The 21,116-nt window shown below is 47.3% G+C and overlaps 1 protein-coding gene across 1 annotated transcript in view; it reads right to left on the minus strand.

Annotated features, from left to right (window-relative positions):
- Window positions 1-6,184: 6,184 nt before the first annotated feature.
- Window positions 6,185-21,116, minus strand: part of CRHR2 (corticotropin releasing hormone receptor 2) — a 284,318-nt gene continuing 269,386 nt past the window's right edge. The window contains exon 13 of the mRNA XM_074986331.1: window positions 6,185-7,267. Coding sequence (XP_074842432.1) covers window positions 7,127-7,267 — 141 coding nt within the window. The 3' untranslated portion in view covers window positions 6,185-7,126. The remainder of the gene's footprint in view (window positions 7,268-21,116) is intronic.

Below are 21,116 nucleotides of genomic sequence, written 5' to 3' on the forward strand. Positions count from 1 at the left end.
GGCCATGCTAATGGCCATACCGAAGAATACTAATGAAGCGCTGAGTGGAATAAGGGGATTTTCAAATGTGAGGGGTCCTTTTGAAAAGGACCACGTGTAGCTGCGCCGAGCTGCATGCGTTCGAACACGGCACTTCTGAAGCACCATGGCCAGAAGTGTCCTAATGCTAATAAGGCGCTGAATAGTCAGGTCAGCACCTCATTAGTATTCTTCGATATGGCCATTAGCATGGCCTTTCCAAAGTTTTATCCTAGTGTAGAGATAGCCTAAGTTTTGTCGACGGATGCTCCCAGTGTAGACATAGCCCCAGACTGTATCTGCATGAGAGAGTTTTGTCGACAGAAGGGGCATTTGGACAAAGTACTGTTGACAGAAGTGCAGTGTAGACACTGCAGCCACCTGTGGGGAACTAACAAGTTCTGAGCTATCTAGAAAAACTAGATATACACAAATCCATGGGTCTGGATTTAATGCACCCAAGGGTACTGAAGGAATTGGCAGATGTCATTGCCAAACCTTTGGCCATTATCTTTGAAGACTCTTGGAGATTGGGAGAGATCCTGGATGACTGGAAGAAGGCAAACGTAGTGCCCATCTTTAAAAAAGGAAAGAAGGACAGTTCAGGGAACTATAGACTGGTCAGCCTTACCACAATCCCTGGGAAAATAATGGAAGGGATCCTCAAGGAATCCATTTTGGAGCACTTGGAAGAGGGGAAAGTGATCAAAAGTAGCCAACATGGATCCACCAGGGGCAAGTCCTGCCTAAGCAATCTGATTAGCTTCTATTGCAAGGTAACAAGCTCTGTGGACATGGGGAAGTCAGTGGATGTGATATACCCTGACTTCAACAAAGCTTTTGATACAGTCTCCCACAACATTCTTGCGCATAAGTGAAGGAAATACGGATTGGATCCTTGGACTGTAAGATGGACAGAAAGCTGGCTTGATGGTCAGGCCCAAAGGTAGTGGTCAATGGCTCAATATCTGGATGGCGGTTGGTTTCAAGTGGAACGCCACAAGGCTCAGTTCTATAGCTGGTGTTGTTCAACATCTTTATTAATGACTTTGGATGGGGGATGGGATTGAACCCTCAGCAAATTTACAAATGACACAAAACTAGGAGGAGAGGTAGGTATGTTGGAGGGTAGAGAGAGACTCCAGAGCAACCTGGATAAATTGGAGGATTGGGCCAAAAGAAATCTGATGTGGTTCAACAAGGAGAAGTGTAGAGTCCTGCACCTGGGGGTGGAAGAATTCCAAGCATTGTTATAGGCTGAGAACTGACTGGCTAAGCAGCAGTACAGCGGAAAGAGACCTAGGGGCTTTGGTGGATGAAAGGCTGGATATGAGTAAACAGTGTGCCCTTGTAGCCAAGAAGGCTAATGGCATACGAGGGTGCATTAGGTGGAGAATTTTGAGCAGATCAAGAGAAGTTGTTGTTACCCTCTATTCGTCACTTGGTGAGGCCACATCTGGAATATTGTGTCCAGTTTTGGCCCCCCCAGTATAAAAAGGATGTGGATGTTTTGGAGCAGGTTCAGTGAAGGGCAACAAAAATGATTAAGGGGATGGAGCACGAGACCTATGAGGAGAGGCTGAGGGATTTGGGGTTGTTTAGTTTACAGAAGAGAAGACTTGGGGATGATTTAATAGCAGCCTTCAACTTCCTCAAGGGGAGCTCTAAAGAGGAGGGTGCGAAACTGTTCTCAGTGGTGTCAGATGGCAGAACAAGGAGTAATGGTCTGAAGTTAAAGAGGGAGAGTGTAGGGTCTCCCAATTCCTTGATCCATGCTCCTCCACAGACGGGTTAGTGGCTGCCAATCTAATGATAAGCCCAGAAGATGGCTTCAGGAGCTGCTTTTCCTGGTTATCCTGGGAATGGTAAACATCTCGGCACTGGACCTCTGAAGCTATCGGAGACTCTTGTGTGGCACATCTCACTGGGCCTTGACGCTTGCTCCCCTCCCTCAGGACTGGATGGCTACGTCTACACGTGCCCCAAACTTCGAAATGGCCACGCAAATGGCCATTTCGAAGTTTGGGGCACTTGTAGACACGGCCGATGAGAGTTACAGCTCGCTCACTGCTGTTATAAACCAAGGAAGATCTGGACATTTATATCTGTGCATGGGAATGACATTTTGTGGAACTGGACTAAGGCTTTGTTGTTGTTGTGGCTGGTGTTCCTTAATTACTGGCAATCAGAAAAACTTGCATTGTATTTTTAAAACTGCCTAACAGCAGAGAAAGTGGAGCGGGGGAGGGGGAAACGTTAATTGCACTTGGAAACATGCCTGTGGTAAACCCAGAAAGTGCAGGAGTTTTTATATTTTTAACAAGGTGATCAGCCAAGCAGCGTAAATCCACAAGAATGCTCCCACATATCGCAAAACTCTGTGCCAGAGCCTCAGCAGCTGTCATCAGCTATAGCTCTGTGTGTGTGTGTGTGTGTACACACACACATATGTACCCAGCATTGCTCAGCTCTTTAACTGCAGTAATTTATTGAAAATAACTGAAAATTACATCTTTTTTCAATTATAACACTTTCAAAAATGAAGAGAAAGGCTGGAAAGGTTTGGGGTGGCGAGGGCTGGGGCTGGGTAGCTTAGGGCCAAAGGATGGTGGAGGCTCGAGGTTGTGAGGATCAGGGCAGGGGGCTGGGAGATGTATGCGCACGTGCGCGCGCGCACACACACACACACACACATTTTCTTCTCCAGGACATGTGGAGTGTGGAATAACAACAAGCTGTACACTCACACCAAAATGCAAGTCTACAGAGCCTGCATCCTCAGCACCCTCCTTTATGGCAGCGAGACTTGGACCCTGTATGCCCGCCAGGAAAAGAGGCTGAACGTCTTCCACTTGCGCTGCCTCAGGTGCATCCTTGGAATATCATGGAAGGACAGAGTGACCAACACCGCCGTCCTCGAGCAAGCTGGAATCCCAACCATGGACACCCTCCTCAGGCAGCGTCGGCTCCGCTGGCTTGCCCAAGTCCACAGGATGAATGATGGAAGGATTCCAAAAGACATCCTGTATGGTGAGCTAGCCTCTGGCAAAAGACCTCCCAGACGCCCCCAGTTGTGCTACAAAGATGTCTGCAAGAGAGACCTCAGAGAGGTAGACATTGAGCTGGACAACCGGGAAGAACTAGCAGACGACCGCAGCAGATGGATGCAGGGGTTACACAAGGGCCTTCAGAAGGGTGAGATGAGGATCAGACAGCTAGCAGAGGAGAAGCAAGTGCACAGAAAGCACACTAAGGACTTGCCAGACACCCACCACATCTGCAAGAGATGCAGCAAGGACTGTCACTCTCGTGTGGGTCTTCATAGTCACAGTCGATGCTGTAAATGAAGTCCTCAATTGAAACTATAAAGGGCGCGATCCATAGTCTATGCAGACTGAAGGATGCCTACCATACTATCCTGAAATTCATAAATGTGTGCTCAATGTCAAGTCCATTGTTTCTTTCTGCTGCCTCAAACTGAAACTGAGCAGCTTTCATCTCATCATATGTCCCCCTTTGCAAAGAAATAACACAAACCATTTTCTCTCCCGCCCCAAGAACAGGATGGATGCAGGTCACCAACGTGGAATTATATAGAAAGATACAGCCGAAAGAGAACCTGCTGCAGGAGGTTATACAACACAAGTTACAGCTATTTGGGCATATTTGCAGAATGAACGACGAATGAAAAATCAAGACCCTGGTATCTGGCATAATGGATGGTTCGAATAGGAGAGGCAGACCCCACAGAGAATGGACAGATGATGTGGTAGATTGGTGCGGAGCTAATCTACAGAAACTAAGCCACTCTGCACTGGATAGGGAACGATGGAAGGAAATAGTGGGGGAGGCCTCAGACACCAACAGACGCTGAGCCCATGGCTGGTGTTGATGATGATGATTCCTCCCTTCGGTAGGTTACTCTGAAAGGCAACCGTGTGCTGTCATAATCTCAAAACAGAGACTCAGGTCAAGTCATGACTCTTTGGATGGGAATTGCTACGCCACAGTGGAACTGCTTCTGCAGCCGTTACACAGGGTGAGCAGCTGCTACTACTAGGAATTTGACCTGTCTCACTGGACTCAGTGGGGTTCTTACAGAAGTCTCAGGAGGAGGGTCACACATTGTGCTAGTGCTCTTGTGAACGTCTTTGCCCACAAAAGCTTATGCTCCACAATATCTGTTAGTCTATAAGGTGCCTCAAGACTTCTTGTTGTTCTCAAAGCTACAGACTAACATGGCTACCTCTGATACTCCATTAGTGTAAGTGGACAAAACTCTTTGGAAGTCAGTGGACCTGCAACCATTTACTGCTGCAGATGCTTTGGCCCAGCTTGATTAAAGACTTCGGAAAGGGGCATCTACTGATCCAGATACAGTGTGTGATAGGGGACTTCTTCTTGATGTGACACTGGCAACAATACGTTAGAACCACTAGCAGTACCATTGCATTTACACTCCGAGGGTCCGACAGCCACTGGAGGCTGGTGCCCCAGAAAGGGGTGGAGCCTCAAGTGGAAGCAGCAGGGCTGAGGGCAGTTAGCCCTTACTGCCATCTGGAGCTTGGTTCAGCGCTCCTGCTCCGGCAGACTGGCACTTGTATGGTGTTTTAAAGTTTCCCAGGCCTCTGGCTGTGGCTGCCATAGCAGAGATGGTGGTTGGGAGCTCTGAGCCCCTTGGAAACACTGGGCACTTCCCTCTTTCACCCTCCCACCTGCCCATCAGTGGGCCTGTTCAGATTTATCCAATAGAGAGCAGTATTTGGCCCCAAATGTTAAACCCTTCTGAAGCCCACATGGATGATTTGGAAGAATACACACTCAGAATTGTTAGGCACGGCACTTCCAGCTGGGCTTCACAGCTCCACGAGGTTCGGACAGTTGGACCAGCCTCCATACTTTTGGATGCTTATTTGAGTTGAACAGTTATCTGTCTGGTGCCAGTTCTCTGGGAAGCCAGACTGCTTAAAATAGCCTCTTACCTGATTAACATTCCCCATGAAAATGAGACCTATTTTGCATTTGGAAGGAGATGAAAAACCTAATGGACTTTGAACAGCTTTGTTTTTCTAGCAGCTACCATGTACGCCTCTGGGTTTTGTTGCCTGAGAGCGACTGTGTGGATACGACCTCATTAACCTCTCCAAAGGGGCAAGTACTTTTTCCAATCACTCACAGAAAGCAGCACTATTTCCTCATGGCCCACACAGCTCACTCCAGGAAATGACTCTAAAAATTCAGGGAGGGGGCAAGTCACACCATTTGAACTGGCTAAAACAGCCTCTGCCTTGTCCTACCTGACATCTGAATGTTGCAGTTGTCCTGCTCATGACAGAGACGACATGTTTGAACAAAGTGGAGCAGTTTGTGGGCTTAGAAGCCTTATGTGCCAGGGAAGTCTTCTAAACTCTGTAAACCTGAGAAGGAAAAATACAACCCCTGACAGTTGTGTTGCAGCAAATCTGTAGAGAATAAGGCACCCAGCTGCTGGGAGATGCTTTTTTTCCTAGGGTAAGAGAGAATATTTTACAATGTGTTTTCCGTCTTATGTTTCTGAAACTGCATGTGATGAGAGGAAATGGGCACAGGGCGGGGGCATCATGCAGGGGTGTGCAAAGGGGGGGCCCTTGGGTGTGTGGAATTTCATAAGAGGGTACACAGAATAACATTAAAAATGATGAAATATGTTACTGTTTTTCTGTCTGTGTATTCGTATTTCTATACCGATTATTAAAAGTTTTACATCCTACACATTTTCTTACACATGCTGCAAGTTTGATTGTTTTTCCTTGCATGAACAACTGAAATTTTCATTGGTTTGGATTAGACAGGTTGGGGGCCCTTCTAACTGCAGGAATGAAATGTGGGGGCCGACATGAAAAGTTTGCTCACCCTGATCTAGGTTCTGCTCTTTAGGAATGCAATGCAACGGGGATACCCTGAGCATTGGAGAAATATCCTGTGCTTTTGAAAGGCCCCAGGGTGGTGTGTTCATTTCAAGTAGTTCTCTTCACTGAAAATTTTTTCTTGTTTTGCATTTCCCAAGCTTAGGCATCAAACACTTTCACTAACACCTACTTTGCTCTTCCACCTCAACCTAAAAAGACAGCTTGATCAATAGAAACCAACCCAGACTCATGTTTATTATTGAAAATATACAATATTTCTGAATGTCACATAAAAAGCCTAGGAGCTACGTCCCCCCTTGTTCCAAACACAAAAGACATACTTGTCATGCAGCATTTTGCTCATTCCTCGTAACCCAAATATCATCACTGTTAGCATCAGTTATTATATTTACACCTCTTCCCTTTCATTTTATTATTGTGAAATCCAAGCAATACATCTGAGTGAATCCTCCGTTGCCCTGTCCTCACCACCACGTGAAAATAAAGACATCCAATGGCTGCTGATGCAGTTTCAAAACTATTCAGCTAAGCAGAGATGAAACAGTCATCTATAGAGAGATCCAGAGACACCACTGAGTTTGTCATTTTCAAAAAGCTTGTAGATGAATAAGGCTGGATGCCAGCAGGACAAACAGCCGGAGGTTAAATAGCCCGGGGATTCCCTGTCCAGCAGAGGAAACATCAAGGAAGATACACGTGCCTCAAACACTTGCCAGAACCCCCTTTTTCCTGCTCCCTGGCTCACTAGGTGAGACCTTTACCAAGGTCAAAGAAGGAGACAGACAATCTACAGAATGAAACTGTTGAAAGCATGGAATGAGATGGGCAGTTTGTCAAAACAGTCTCTTGAGCCACAGTCCTTAAAGAAAAACCAAATGGATTGCTCTTTCCACCAGGTCGTGTTCCACCATGTCATAAGATGCTGGGAATCTCCAAAGGGGGTTACCCGTTTTAAATCTCATTCTTAAGTCTTCTCCCATTCCCTCCCCCCACCTCCTGCCCACACTGCCCGTGCTCCCTCCTTTGTTTTGTTTTTGGTGGGTCGCCTTACAGCAGCATCGTATACAACTGAACAGATGTCCACCAGGACACACGGGGGCATCTCGCTGTCAGAAGATCACACCGTGCCACGAAGAGGTGGCAAGACAGACAAAAAGGGGACGTGGAGACACTTGGCCGGTGGCTGGAGCTCTGTCCGCTCACACCGCTGCCGTCTGTTTGATGCTGTGGAAGCTGATTCTCGTTGGGGAGGTGGGAATCGACATGGCCCGGGCCACACGCACGCGCAGGGCGTGGTGGTCCTGCCAGCGATGCCAGCGCTTCCTTGCAGCTGAGCGGACCTAAGGGGAGAGAGGGAAGGACATGAGAATGAGGCAGGAACCTGGCTTCCCCTAGTGAACAGACGTGGTCCACATGAAATCCAGTCAGTTTTGTGGGGTCTCCTTTGCTTATGTTGCGGGCTTCGCAGTCTACCTGATGGGCTTCTGTAGCCCTCGTCACTGCAGTCAGTTCTGGAGAACCTCACAATGAAGGTTGAGATTTTGTCCCTAGTCCCTGAGCCTGCCTGTAACTTTTACTAAAAATGTCCATGAGGGAACTAGAAGGAGAAGGCACCCACCCCTGCTGCTGGCGCTTTGGGGTCCCCACCACCTGCATTTGTGGGCACCCCAGCTCAGAGATCCAGGAGTCCCCCTTTTGCCCACAGCTCAGATCTGTGTGGGGGTCTCTCTACCACTTGTGGCTTAGAGCTCTGGAGGTCCCTGCTACACGCAGAAGCTGGGAGCTCATGTGGAGCTCTGCTGCTCAGAGTGGCTCTGAGCCTCCTGCTGCCTGAGGGAGACAGGAGCTGTGGGGACCTCCCACCTTTGGGGCTACTCCATAACGCCTGGCCACTGCAGATGGTGGGGGACTCTGTACCACTGTAGGGTCAGGTGTAAAGTGTCCAGAGTGGCATGGAGGGTCCTGTACCCAGCTTCAATTTCTGCCGCTGCTACAGACTTCTTGTGTGACCTTGGGCAATCAGTTAGTGTCTCTGTGCTTCAGCTGCCCCTCTGTAAAAGGCCTGACTGAGTTCGCTTTCTCCCAGCTTTATTTTCAGGGTAAGCCCTTCATGACGGGGCAGTCCCTTGCTCCGTATGTGTACAGCACCTGTTGCACTGTGGCCTCGACTTCTTTCTAAGTGCTGGCCTAATGCAAAATAACAACATCAGTATGCAACAAACACAGTCAAAATATCTTCAGTCAGCAGTGTGATTGCAAAGTGGATGCGTCCCTTCACACTGCTGCCCACTCTGAAACTTGCAAGTATTACAGACTGAGTGGTGCCCACACGCCTAGTCTAATGGGCACTGCCATCAGAAAAACAGACCTGAGTTATGGAATGGTGATTTTTGCCCATATAAAATAGACTATTGATCCTGGTGTGGGAATGGAGCAGGTCAGCATGGATAATGCTCAGCTGTTAGTCATTCATTGTTTCTTTTTACTGACCATGTCTCATACAAAAAGAGCTCCCTGGCCCATGGGAACGACAGAAAGACCGATGCTAATGTGTTCTACAGAGTTGCAGAGAGGTGAGAAAGCCAAGTCATGGCCTGGGGACATATTCTGCTTTCAGTGTTGCCCTTAGGGCAGGCCACGGTGGCCCAGTAAAGAGCAGCGATGGCATATTTCCCCATATTTCCTTCTGTTTTCCAGTGAACACACACTAATGAGCTGAGCGTCCCCACCACTGAGGTTTTAGAGACCAGGAAAGACAAACTCCTGCCAGGGATGACTTAGGTTTCCTTGGTCCTGCCTCAGGTCAGGGAGCTGGCCTTGATGCCCTCCCAAGGTCCCTTCCAGCCCTACGTATCTCCTTCCTTTTGCAGCATGTGAGGCCTCCCTGTGCCCCTCACACCCTCACATACTCACACGCAGACAAAATTTCAGCACTTGTTGCGGTTTCATTAGGGAGGTGTGAAATCCCCCTCTCCCTTGTGCAGGAGGCCAACACAAAGCCTACATCCCACTTAACCCCACCCAGTCAGTGAATTCTCCCCATCCCCTCCAGCTCTTACAGCAAAGGATGCTCACGTGGCTGCCCTGCCTAGCCCTGGTAATTATCTTGCAGACAGTCCTGACATAACTAATGCCGCCCAGATGCTCGAGGAGCAGTGCTCTGCTGGGACATGGAGATGAGGCATTGTTTAAGGGCTCCTGGATGTGTCTGAGCAATTTGTTTGGACTAGATACTTACCTGGTAATGAAGATAGAATAGATTTGTTAAATGAGCTTCAAGCCAATCAAGGCAAACAGAGCAACCTGGAGCTAAAGCCGTGGCTCCGCACATGCAGTGGTTTGCTTGTTGTCTGTGCTGTTGAAATGCGAGACAGGATGATGGACAGCACTAGCCACGCCGAGCTGGCGTTACGGGCCCTACGTGTGCGAAAGGGCTGCATGCTGAAGGAGCTGAGCCGCTGCTCATTGGGCAAAGGTGCTCTGATTCTGACAATGCCCAGCATGGGTTAGAGTCGCGAGGAAAAGCAGCAAGGGTGATGCTCAGCATAAATCACCGGGCCTGACTCTTAGGCCTCTGGACAGTTGCTGGGAGCCACAACACCTGAGCGCCATATACCACAAGATGGGAGAGACAGGTGCCTCAGCATGGGATTCACAAAGGCCAGCACACGAGGTGGGGCGCTGCCTCAGCCAGCTAAGGGGAGGGCTACATTAACCCCCATCTCTGAGACAGGCACCTAACATCTGGGCTGCAGGGAGACACCCCTTTCAGGCCAGTGGTTATGATGGGAGAGCCCTGAGTGAGGTCTTCTCACCACCTGAGGGTGCAGGGAGGTGAGTTGGGAACTGCCATCTCAGAGGGGTGGTCTCAGCCCTGGCTATGAAATAGCCTGAGGTGGGGCTCCCCGCCGTTGCCTGTTGAAGCTGTTTTGCCGTGGATCATTAAAAACCATCTCTGGAGCAGGAAGAGTGGGTGCCCCTGGGGAGCGTTCTAACGGGCAGCCTACGGCATCGCTCTTGTAGAGCCAAGTGGGTAGAGCATGCCCCTGAGAGGAGACAGAACCCTGTTCAGACCCCTTCTCCTCAGGCACCGGCAGGGGGCTCTTGAGCTGGGGTCGCCCACAGAGCAGGGGAGTGCTGTAACCTCTAGGCTAAAAGTTGTAAGGCGGGCATTGTCCTCTCCTCCCCAGCCAGCTGTTTTGTGCAAACTCACCCTTGAGGGGCCTGATGCAGGAGGTCTGAGCTCTTTTATGGGATCAGACCCCCCCATAGGTGAGTAGCTTGCTAGGGAGGGAACATCTGTGTGCTCCAGGCTGTGCACCGTGCTTAAGCGTCTGGCTGTCTGGCATGAAGTGGCCATGTGCTTGCACTGAAGTGAAACACAGGCACCTAGGGAACCTTTGCTGCCAAAATCGAGGTGCCACACAAGGCACCTAGGGCATTTGGGAGGTGAGCTGGGAGGCTTTACACATCCCATTTAGGCCTGATTCTGGGATTCAGGCACTTAAAGTAGCAGTTTGGTGTCTAAATCCTATTATGAATCTAGCCTGATGTGTCTGAGCCCAAGAGAACTGTCTAATTCTAAATTTACCTCATCTCCCCTGTGTGCCAAACTGAAACTCTGGCAAGTGCTCAGCTAAAACTGAACTTTTCAACAGAGCCTTTCGGGGGAAAAATAGCTGGGATGGGTACAACAGCATGTTAAAGAAAGCACAGCTACAGCCTAGAGTGAGACAGCAAGAGAAAAAATAGCCTCAACATTTAAAAATAATACGCCTGCCCTCGGAATGGATCTCTTTGTGACAGATGTGCCTATTTATTAACCGTTTCTCGAGTCAATAAGCAGGTCCTAGCAACAGCATTCCTATAGTGATGACCTGAAATTCACAAGATTAGCCTATCCTAGCACATGGATGGTTATAGATAGAGACACCAGCATCAATAGCTGAAACGTACTCGAACAGTGGAGCAATAGAAATTACCACCTTCATATCTGTAAGTTTCAATCACTTAAGATAATAATAAGAAGCAGTCATGTGGCACCTTAGAGACTAACAAATTTATTAAGTCCGGAGCTTTTGTGGTCAAAACCTACTTCCTCGGATGAATGGAGTGGGGAAAAAAATATCCAGTGTTTTTGTGCCATAGGACTGCTTGTTTGTGAAGCTATAGACTAACGTGGCTCCCCATCTGGGACTCCCTGAAATAATAGAGGTTGTCTGTGTGACTAGATCACATAGCTCAGTTTCCCACGATGCAGCTATTTGGACAAACTATTTGTTGCAAACAATTTATTCATGTGATTTGACCCTTTCCACCCTTTGCAAACTGCAAACTGATCTTGCCCTTCTTGAATTTGTTTATTACTTGGAATCATTGATCAAATCATATTTACCAATGTATTTGGGTCTCGGGGTTATCAGGGCATTATGCAATATTCCATTTGTAGAATGTGGACTGTTGGATTGGTGATGGAAGTCACCTGGTTATGGTTTCTGAGTCCTGCTTCAATGACCTAACCCACGTGTTCTCAACCTTCATCTACTATGGACCACATCTTGTTGGAGAGACTCCTGTGAACATCTCCATTTCCACTACGAGCCATAGGGACCATCAGGGAAGGGAAAGAGAGAGGGATAAAGCCCACAACTATAGTAGTTGGCTAATTTCTTGCAGCCACTAAATAGAAGTGTGTGTAAGAAAACAGTGGAAGGAGAAGAATGTAGCAGTGTTAGAGATTGGTTTTGGGAGGGTGTTTCATGTATGGAAAGCTGAATGAAAGAAAGCTTGATATGTTATATATAAGCTCTGAGGATAGAACAAGAGGCAATGGGCTTAAACTGCTGCAAGGGAGGTTTAGGTTGGACATTAGGAAAAAGTTCCTAATTGTCAGGGCAGTCAAACAGTGGAATAAATTGCCAAGGGAGGCTGTGGAATCTCCATCGCTGGAGATATTTAAGAACAGGTTAGATAGATGTCTATCAGGGATCGTTTAGATAGTACTTGGTCCTGCCATGGGGGCAGGGGACTGGACTCGATGGCTTCTCGAGGTCCCTTCCAGTCCTAGTGTTCTATGATTCTATGTTTGAACATAAATATAAGAACGGCCATACTGGGTCAGATAAAGGTCCATCTAGCCCAGTATCCTGTCTTCTGATAGTGGCCAATTCCCGATGCCCCACAGGGAATGAACAGAACAGTTAGCCATTGAGTAATCCCTCTCCTGTCATCCATTTCCGGTTTGTGACAAAGAGAGGCTACGGACACCATTCCTACCCATCCTGGCTAACAGCCATTGCGAACAGGTGTTTGCAAACAGGAGGGAGTTTTGAGAGGGGAGTGTCAGGAAGGAGTTGAGAGGGGAGCTACTTCCATTTTTGCATTGTCTAGAACTTTTATACAAAAAACTATATTCCAGACTACCACATCGAGTTTGCCTGACTGTTTACATTTTGATTTCTGAGGGCAGGCGATGACAGTTTCAGTTACTGTGGCAGTTGGGATTGTGTGCCTGGGAGGGTTGGAATCTTTTTGATCCCTTGTTCCCTCGATTGCCTTTGATCAGCCTCAGGATCAGCCTTCCCTTGTGTGACTAACAAGGGGGAGGCCTGACTGAGGTTTGCAGGCTTTAAACACCAGAGATGGAGTGATCAGGGGAGCGAAGTGGGCAGAGGGCTGCAGACAGGCCAGCTTTAAGAGTGAGTTTAACAGAGGGGTCCCACTATGGTTAAGAAGACCAGCAACACATGTGCCAGCACTGCTTCTATCTCCTCCACCTGCGTTTGTAGTCAGACAGACCTCCTGACCAGGGATTCCTCTACCCAGACCATGGTGTGGTTTTGCAGGGACTGTGACTTGACATTCCTGCCTACTGAAGTCCAGGCTGGGGAGACCATCCAATGTGGCAGGTGTCTTCTGACAAAAGCTCTCAGGAAGGAGGTGGTGGAGCTATAGGAAGCAGTAGCTAGGGCTTAGGAGTATTACACTCCACAAGCAATTCCTGGCCAGTGTTCATGTGGAGACAGCTGAGGTTAAGATAGTTGTCCCACCACAAAAGAGAGCTGACATACCATGGCTGTGTCTACACGTGCACGCTACTTCGAAGTAGCGGCGCCAAATTCGAAATAGCGCCCGTCACGGCTACACGTGTTGGGCGCTATTTTGAAGTTGAAATCGACGTTAGGTGGTGAGACGTCGAAGTCGCTAACCCCATGAGGGGATGGGAATAGCGCCCTACTTCAAAGTTGAACGTCGAAGTAGGGCACGTGTAGACGATCCGTGTCCCGCACCATCGAAATAGCGGGGTCTGCCATGGCGGCCATCAGCTGAGGGGTTGAGAGACGCTCTCTCTCCAGCCCCTGCGGGGCTCTATGGTCATCGTGTGCAGCAGCCCTTAGCCCAGGGCTTCTGGCTGCTGCTGCCGCAGCTGGGGATCCATGCTGCATGCACAGGGTCTGCAACCAGTTGTCGGCTCTGTGGATCTTGTGTTGTTTAGTACAACTGTGTCTGGGAGGGGCCCTTTAAGGGAGCGGCTTGCTGTTGAGTCCGCCCTGTGACCCTGTCTGCAGCTGTTCCTGGCACCCTTATTTTGATGTGTGCTACTTTGGCGTGTAGACGTTCCCTCGCAGCGCCTATTTCGATGTGGTGCTGCCCAACGTCGAAGTTGAACATCGACGTTGCCAGCCCTGGAGGACATGTAGACGTTATTTCTAGACTACAGACTATAGAAATAAGCTATTTCGATGTAGCGTGCATGTGTAGACGTAGCCCATCAGTGGAGGTGGAGATGGCTCAGGTGAACACTGGCGGTCGGTCACTCCCGGCAGCACGCAGTGCTCTATGCCTGCTCCCAACCCTCCCACTGTGGTACTGAGAAACCATTACGCTGTTCTGGAATATGGGAGATACAGGAGATAAGGAATTACCCCCTACAGGTGAATCAGAGAAGCCTTGTACCCCCAAGGCTGGGAAGTCTGCTGCCACCTCTATGAGAAAGAAACACAGGTAGTGGTGGTAGGAGACTCTCTTCTGAGGGGGGTGGAGGCACCCATCTGTCGCCCTGACACTTCATCCCAGGAGGTATGCTGCCTACCAGGAGCCCACATCCGAGATGTTGATAGAGTTCATGGTTCCAAGCAATAGTGAAAGGGAGAACAACAAAATAGAGACAATGGATTTCAGGAAAGCAAGTTTTGGTAAACTCAGAGAGCTGGTAAGTAAGGTCCCATGGGAAGCAAGGTTAAGAGAAAAAACAACGGAGGAGAGTTGGCAGTTTTTCAAAGGAACATTATTAAGGGCCCAAAAGCAAACTATACCATTGCATAGGAAAGCTAGAAGGTATGGTAAAAGACTGCCTTTACTTAGCCAGGAGATCTTGCATGATCTCAAAATCAAAAAGGAGTCATAAAAAGTGGAAAGTAGGAGAAATTACAAAAGATGTATATAAGCAAAGAGTGCGTGTATGCAGGGGCAAGATTAGAAAGGCCACGGCACAGAACAAGCTCAAATTAGCTAGAGACATAAAGAGTAACAAGAAGTCCTTCTATAAATATATTAGAAGCAAGAGGAAGACCAAGGCCAGGGCAGGCCCATTACTCACTAAGGAGGGAGAAACAATATCAGAAATGGCAGAGGTGCTTCATGACTTCGTTTCAGTCTTCACGAAGAAGGCCGATGCAGAAATGCCTAACAAAATGCATGCTAGTGGGAAGTGGGTAAGTTTAGGGGATTAAATACATGAAGAACAAGTCAAAAATTACTTAGAAAAATTAGATGTCTTCAGGTCACCAGGGCCTGATGAAATGCATCCTAGAATACTTAAGGAGCTGATACAGGAGGTTTTTGAGCCTTTAGCTGTCATCTTAGAAAAGTCCTGGAAGTCAGGAGAGATTCCAGAAGACTGGAAAAGGGCAAACATAGTGCCCATCTATAAAAAGGGAAAAAGGAACAACACAGGAAACTACAGACCAGTCAGTTTAACTTCTGTGCTGGGAAAGATAATGGATCAAATAATTAAGGAAATCATCTGCAAACATCTGGATGAAAGTAAGGTGACAGGGAACAGCCAGCATAGATTTGTAAAGAACAAATCATGCCAGACCAATCTGATAGATTTTGTTTTTTTGACAGGATAACAAGTCTTATGGATAAGGGAGAGGCAGTGGATGTGGTACACATATATTTTAGTAAGGTATTTGACATGATCTCATATGATCTTCTTATCAATAAACTAAGCAAATACAACTTAGACAGGGCCACCATAAGGTGGATGCATAACTGGCTGGATAACCTTCTCAGACCGTAGTTATGAATGGTTCACAGTCACGCTGGACAGGCATAAGAAGTGGGGTTCTGCAGGGATCTGTTTTGGGACCAGTTCTATTCAATATCTTCATCAGTGATTTAGATATTGACACAGAGAGTACACTTATTGTTTGCAGATGATACCAAACTGGGAGGGGTTGCAACTGCTTTCAAGGATAGGGTCATAATTCAGAATGATCTGGACAAACTGGAGATATGATCTGAGGTAAACAGGATACAGTTTAATAGGGACAAATGCAAAGTACTCCACTTCAGAAGACACAATCAGCTTCATACATATAGAATGGGAAGCAACTGTCTAGGAACGAGTACTGCGGAAAGGGACGTAGGGGTCACAGTAGACAACAAGCTAAATATGAGTCAACAGTGTGATGCTGTTGCAAAAAAAGCAAACATGATTCTGGTATGTATTAACAGAAGTGTTCTGAGCAAGGCATGAGAAGTCATTCTTCCAGTCTACTCAGCGCTCATTAGGCCACAGCTGGACTATTGCGTCCAGTTCTGGGCACCACATTTCAAGAAAGATGTGGAGACATTGGAAAAGGTCCAGAGAAGAGCAACAAGAATGATTAACAGTCGAGAGAACATGAGCTATGAGGGAAGACTGAAAGAACTGGGCTTGTTTAGTTTGGACAAGAGAAGACTTAGAGGGGACATGATAGTTTGAAAGTATCTCAGAGAGGGTTACAAGGAGAAGGGAGAAAAATTGTTCTCCTTGGCCTCTGAGGATAGGACAAGGAGCAATGGTCTTAAACTGCAGCAAGAGAGGTTTAGATCATAGAATCATAGAACACTAGGACCGGAAGGGGCCTCGAGAGGCCATCGAGTCCAGTCCCCTGCCCCGACGGCAGGACCGACCACTATCTACACCATCCCTGATAGACATCTATCTAATCTGTTCTTAAATATCTCCAGCGAGGGAGATTCCACAACCTCCCTTGGCAACTTATTCCAGTACTTGACCACCCTGACAGTTAGGAACTTTTTCCTAATGTCCAACCTAAACTTCCCTTGCTGCAGTTTAAGTCCATTGCCTCTTGTTCTCTCCTCAGAGGCCAAGAAGAACAAGTTTTCTCCCTCCTCCTTATGACACCCTTTAAGATATCTGAAAACCGCTATCATGTCCCCCCTCAATCTTCTTTTTTCCAAGCTAAACAAGCCCAATTCTTTCAGCCTTTCTTCATAAGTCATGTTCTCCAGACCTTTTATCATTCTAGTTGCTCTTCTCTGGACCTTCTCTAATTTCTCCACATCTTTCTTGAATCAGGGTGCCCAGAACTGGACACAATATTCCAGCTGAGGTCTAACCAGTGCAGAGTAGAGCGGTAGAATGATTTCTCATGTCTTGTTCACAACACACCTGCTAATGCATCCCAGAATCATGTTTGCTTTTTTTGCAACAGCATCACACTGTTGACTATATTTAACTTGTGATCTACTAGAACCCCTAGGTCCCTTTCTGCTGTACTCCTTCCTAGACAGTCTTTTCCCATTCTGTATGTGTGAAACAGATTATTCCTTCCTAAGTACAGCACCTTACATTTATCTTTATTAAACTTCATCCTGTTTACTTCAGACCATTTCTCTAATTTATCTAGATCATTCTGAATTATGACCCTATCCTCCAAGGTAGTTGCAACCCCTCCCAGCTTGGTATCATCTGCAAACTTAATAAGCGTACTTTCTATGCCAATATCCAAATCATTAATGAAGATATTGAAAAGAACTGGTCCCAAAACAGACCCCTGCGGAACCCCACTTGTTATGCTTTTCCAGCTGGATTGAGCACCATTAACAACTACTCTCTGGGTGCGATTAGCCAGCCAGTTATGCACCCACCTTATTGCAGCACGATTTAAGTTGGACTTGCCTAGTTTGTCGATAAGAATATTATGCGAGACCATATCAAATGCTTTACTAAAGTCTAGGTATACCACATCTACTGCTTCTCCCTTATCTACGAGTCTCGTTATCGTGTCAAAAAAAGCTATCAGGTTGGTTTGACATGATTTGTTTTTTACAAAACCATGCTGGCTGTTCCCTATCACTTTACTACCTTCCAAGTGCTTGCAGATGACTTCCTTAACTACCTGCTCCATTATCTTTCCTGGCACAGAAGTTAAGCTTACTTAGATTAGACATTAAGAAAAACTTCCTAACTGTCAAGGTGGTTAAATACTGGAATAAGTTATCTAGGGAGGTTGTGGAATCTCCCTCACTGGACATATTTAAGAGCAGGTTAGACAGACACCTGTTGGGGATGATCTAGATGGTGTTTGTTCCTGCCAAGAGGGCAGGGAACTGGACTCGATGACTTCTTGAGGTCCCTTCCAGTTCTAGTGTTCTAGGATTCTATGATTCTGTGCATCTGCATGTGATCTATGTGGCATGGACAGTGGGTCAAAATTTTATAGAGTTTGAAATTCTGGTCATGTAAAGCTAATGTGAAATTTGGGCAAAAAAGAAACATTGCAACAAGTGTACATTTCCCCTCGATTTTTGAGCAGCTGTAGAACTTGTCAAAATTTTTATTTTTGAAAAAAATGGGGAAATGAAGATTTTATTTAAAATTGTCCCCTCTTTTCAACCAGCTGTAATGATGGATACACCTATGTACACGGCTTACATCTCTCTTCCTCCACACAAAATATTACAGGTTGCGAAAGATTTAGTTGTCAAACTCTAACAAATCTGTGCTGAGTACATGCCAACTGATCTTCTTCAGTGTCATATACTTTTGCCTGATTTAGGCAGATTTTCACAAGGCACATCCTTGACACCAAGATCCTGTTCCAAAACATGGAGGCTCTAGAGTTTCCCAAAAAAGCACTTGCAAGGTTTAAAAAAAAATGGGCAAAACAATGTACTTTTCCCTAATTTCATTCTTGGGAACGCCTGACCCTTTTTTTAAGCAACTTTCCTAAAAGAAATTGTTCAACCCAAGGCAGACACATAGCATGCAGAATTTTAGTATGAGTAGTTAAAGGTTAACAAAATTATAAGCAAGTGGAGGGTGTTATAATGGAAAGTGTCAGGGAAACCTAAGAAAAGGCTGGAAAACCGATGACGCTTGTAAACACATCCACACCAATGCTATGTAACTATGGGCATGTCTACACGGCAGCCTTATTCAAAAACAAGCTATTCTGGAATAGCTATTCAGGAACAGTTGATTTTGAAATTACAGTCATTAATTCAAAATAACTTTGCTGTGGAGACCTGCCCTATCTCTGGACAGAGATGCAGAGAAGTGATGGACTCTCCATCTCCTCTTCTTCTTCTTGTCTCTAATCGAGGTTTTCTGCTCTTGTTCTTCATCTCCAAGCATGTTTGTGAAGTATGGCATCCAAACTGACATCAGTCTTCTTCATGTCCTCCTTTGTGGTGCTGAGACACCTCTTCTCTAGGTTTTCCTCATAGTCTTTGTTCGATGACTACTAGCTTTGGTATTTTTCTCAGGCCAAACTACCTCACATTGTATTGTCTCATGTGACCCACGCATTTCAGTCAACACTTTCAGCTTTCCATGATGGGGGCTACCTGCATCATGGCTTGTACCATTTCACAGCATAGCCTAACAGTTCTTGCTTTACTCTGCATCCACCTGAGCACGCTTATTTCATCAATACAATAGAATTGTTCTTCCTTCTCCCTCAGGAGCCATCATTCCAATCTGTACAGCACAGCTAACCTAATTATGATCTTATACAATTTGCTCTTTAGTTTATTTGCCTTATGCTTATCACAGAGAATTTCTGTCACTCCATACCATTTAAATCAAGAGCTCTCCATATGGTTTTTAACAGCTGCCTCTATACTTCCATCATGACTCATTGCTGAACCAAGATATTGAAATTGTTGCCAAGTTTATCATTCCATCCTTTGAGGTCTTCTTTTCTGGAAGTCATGTTTTAGTCAAACACCAGTTACTGGGCTCAGTGCTGACGTAAGGGGGTGAAATTCTATGATCCGTGTTAAATAGAGGAATCAGACTCGATAACCTAGGCTACATCTACACCACAAAGTTATTCCGAAATAACAGCTATCAAATCATTTGAAATAGTGAGTGCGTTATTTCAGAAATGCCAGCCTCCTTGCAGGGGGAATAATGCGGATTTCACCACAAGCTATTTCAAAATAGGTCGAAATAGCACTATTCAAAATAATCCATAATGGTGTCCAATAGCACTCTTTCAAAATAGGCACAACGGCTATATCTACACCACCGCCTAAACTTGAAATAAGCCCCACAATCCGTGATATGCAAATTGTGCATCTTATTTTGAGATTATTTTGAGATAGGCTATTTCAGCATTTGGTGCTGTCTAAACAGCACCAAATATCAAAACAATGTGTTATTTCAGAGCATCTCATAATCCTCCCGCAAGGAGGAGTACAGGGATTCGGAACGAGCATGCCTGTTATTTCAGAAAAATATGTCAAAATAATGGTCACATTTCAAAGACAAAGGCTGTGTCTACACTAGCCCAAAACTTCGAAATGGCCATGCAAATGGCCATTTCGAAGTTTTGGGCTAATGTAGACATAGCCAAGGAGTAGCTATTTCGGGATACCGAGGTATCCCAAAGTAGCTTTGCCATGTCAGCTGTGTCTACACTAGGCAATAATTTCAAAAAATCAGGCCCTTTTTCGAAGGAGTGCAGGGTGCATCTACACGCGCCGCGCACTCTTTCGAAGATGAAATCGATGGTAGGCACTGCAGGAACTGAAACCGCTCTTCCAAATGGGAAATAGGAAGAGGACGGCCTCCCGACGTCTTTTTTCAAAACAGGATGTGTGTAGAAGCTCTGCATCCTGCTATTTCGAAAGAGCAGGGTCTGCCACGGTGGGGATCAGCTGTTTGGTGGACATGTGCTGCCCAGCCCCTGCAGTGCTCTATGGTCTGCGTGTGCAGCAGCTCTTAAAGCTGCATGGACCTGGAAACCCTACAGCAGGAAGCTGAGAGCGTGCAGGCAGCAGTCTCAACAACATGTCCATGAGTGTCTCAGTGTGACCCACACCAGCCCCCTGAATGCGATGGTCAACAGCCAGCCACACGAGGAGCCCCAGGGCCCCCCCTTCAAGTGCACCTACGGCTTCAGCCGGGGAGGAAAAAGCGTGCCTCTTCCTGGTCAGAGCATGAGATCCAGGACCTGCTGGGGCTCTGGCAGGAGGAGGAGGTGCTCCGGGTGATGGGGAGCAAGTGGTGGAATGAGGCCACATTTGCCTGGATGGCTGAGGGCCTGAGTACCTGGGGTCACCCTGCCTGCACTCCTGACCAAGTCAGGAGTGAGGTGAAGGAGCTGCGGCAGGGTTCACCTGGGCTTGAGGCTTGACCAGCCGGCTGGGGACTGCCCCCGCCACCTGCCCCTACTACCAGGAGCTGAGGACCATCCTGGTCCCGCAGGACACCTCCTCCCTGCCGGCCCTCCTGGACACCTCAGCCAAGGAGCCCCAGCTGGGAGAGGAGCAGGAGGTGGGACCAGCGGCCAGCCCTGCACCACTAGGGCCAGAGACGGAGCTGGGTGCAGCCGGGGACTCATCTAGCAAGGAGACATACCTGGTCATTTACCTCCCTTCCCGCACCTCTAGCCAGGCATTGGCCAGATGGTCGTCCCCTGACCTCGGTGGTGGACCCTCAGGTCCACCCGACAGGGCACACACCCTGGATCCTGGGGTGAAGGCACCATACATGAGTGGTGGCCCCGCACACACGCAGCAGATCCCAGCCCACCAGGGCCCAGCCAGACCATGGCCCCAGGATGCCAGCACAGCCACCAGTGCCCATCAGCACTTGCTCCCACAGACAGCACTTCACCCTGCCCCCAGTGGAAGTGGGGGGACTGCACAAAGGAGCTGACCACA

This window comes from Carettochelys insculpta, chromosome 2 (assembly GCF_033958435.1).
Source record: "Carettochelys insculpta isolate YL-2023 chromosome 2, ASM3395843v1, whole genome shotgun sequence".
Lineage (NCBI taxonomy): Eukaryota > Metazoa > Chordata > Testudines > Carettochelyidae > Carettochelys > Carettochelys insculpta.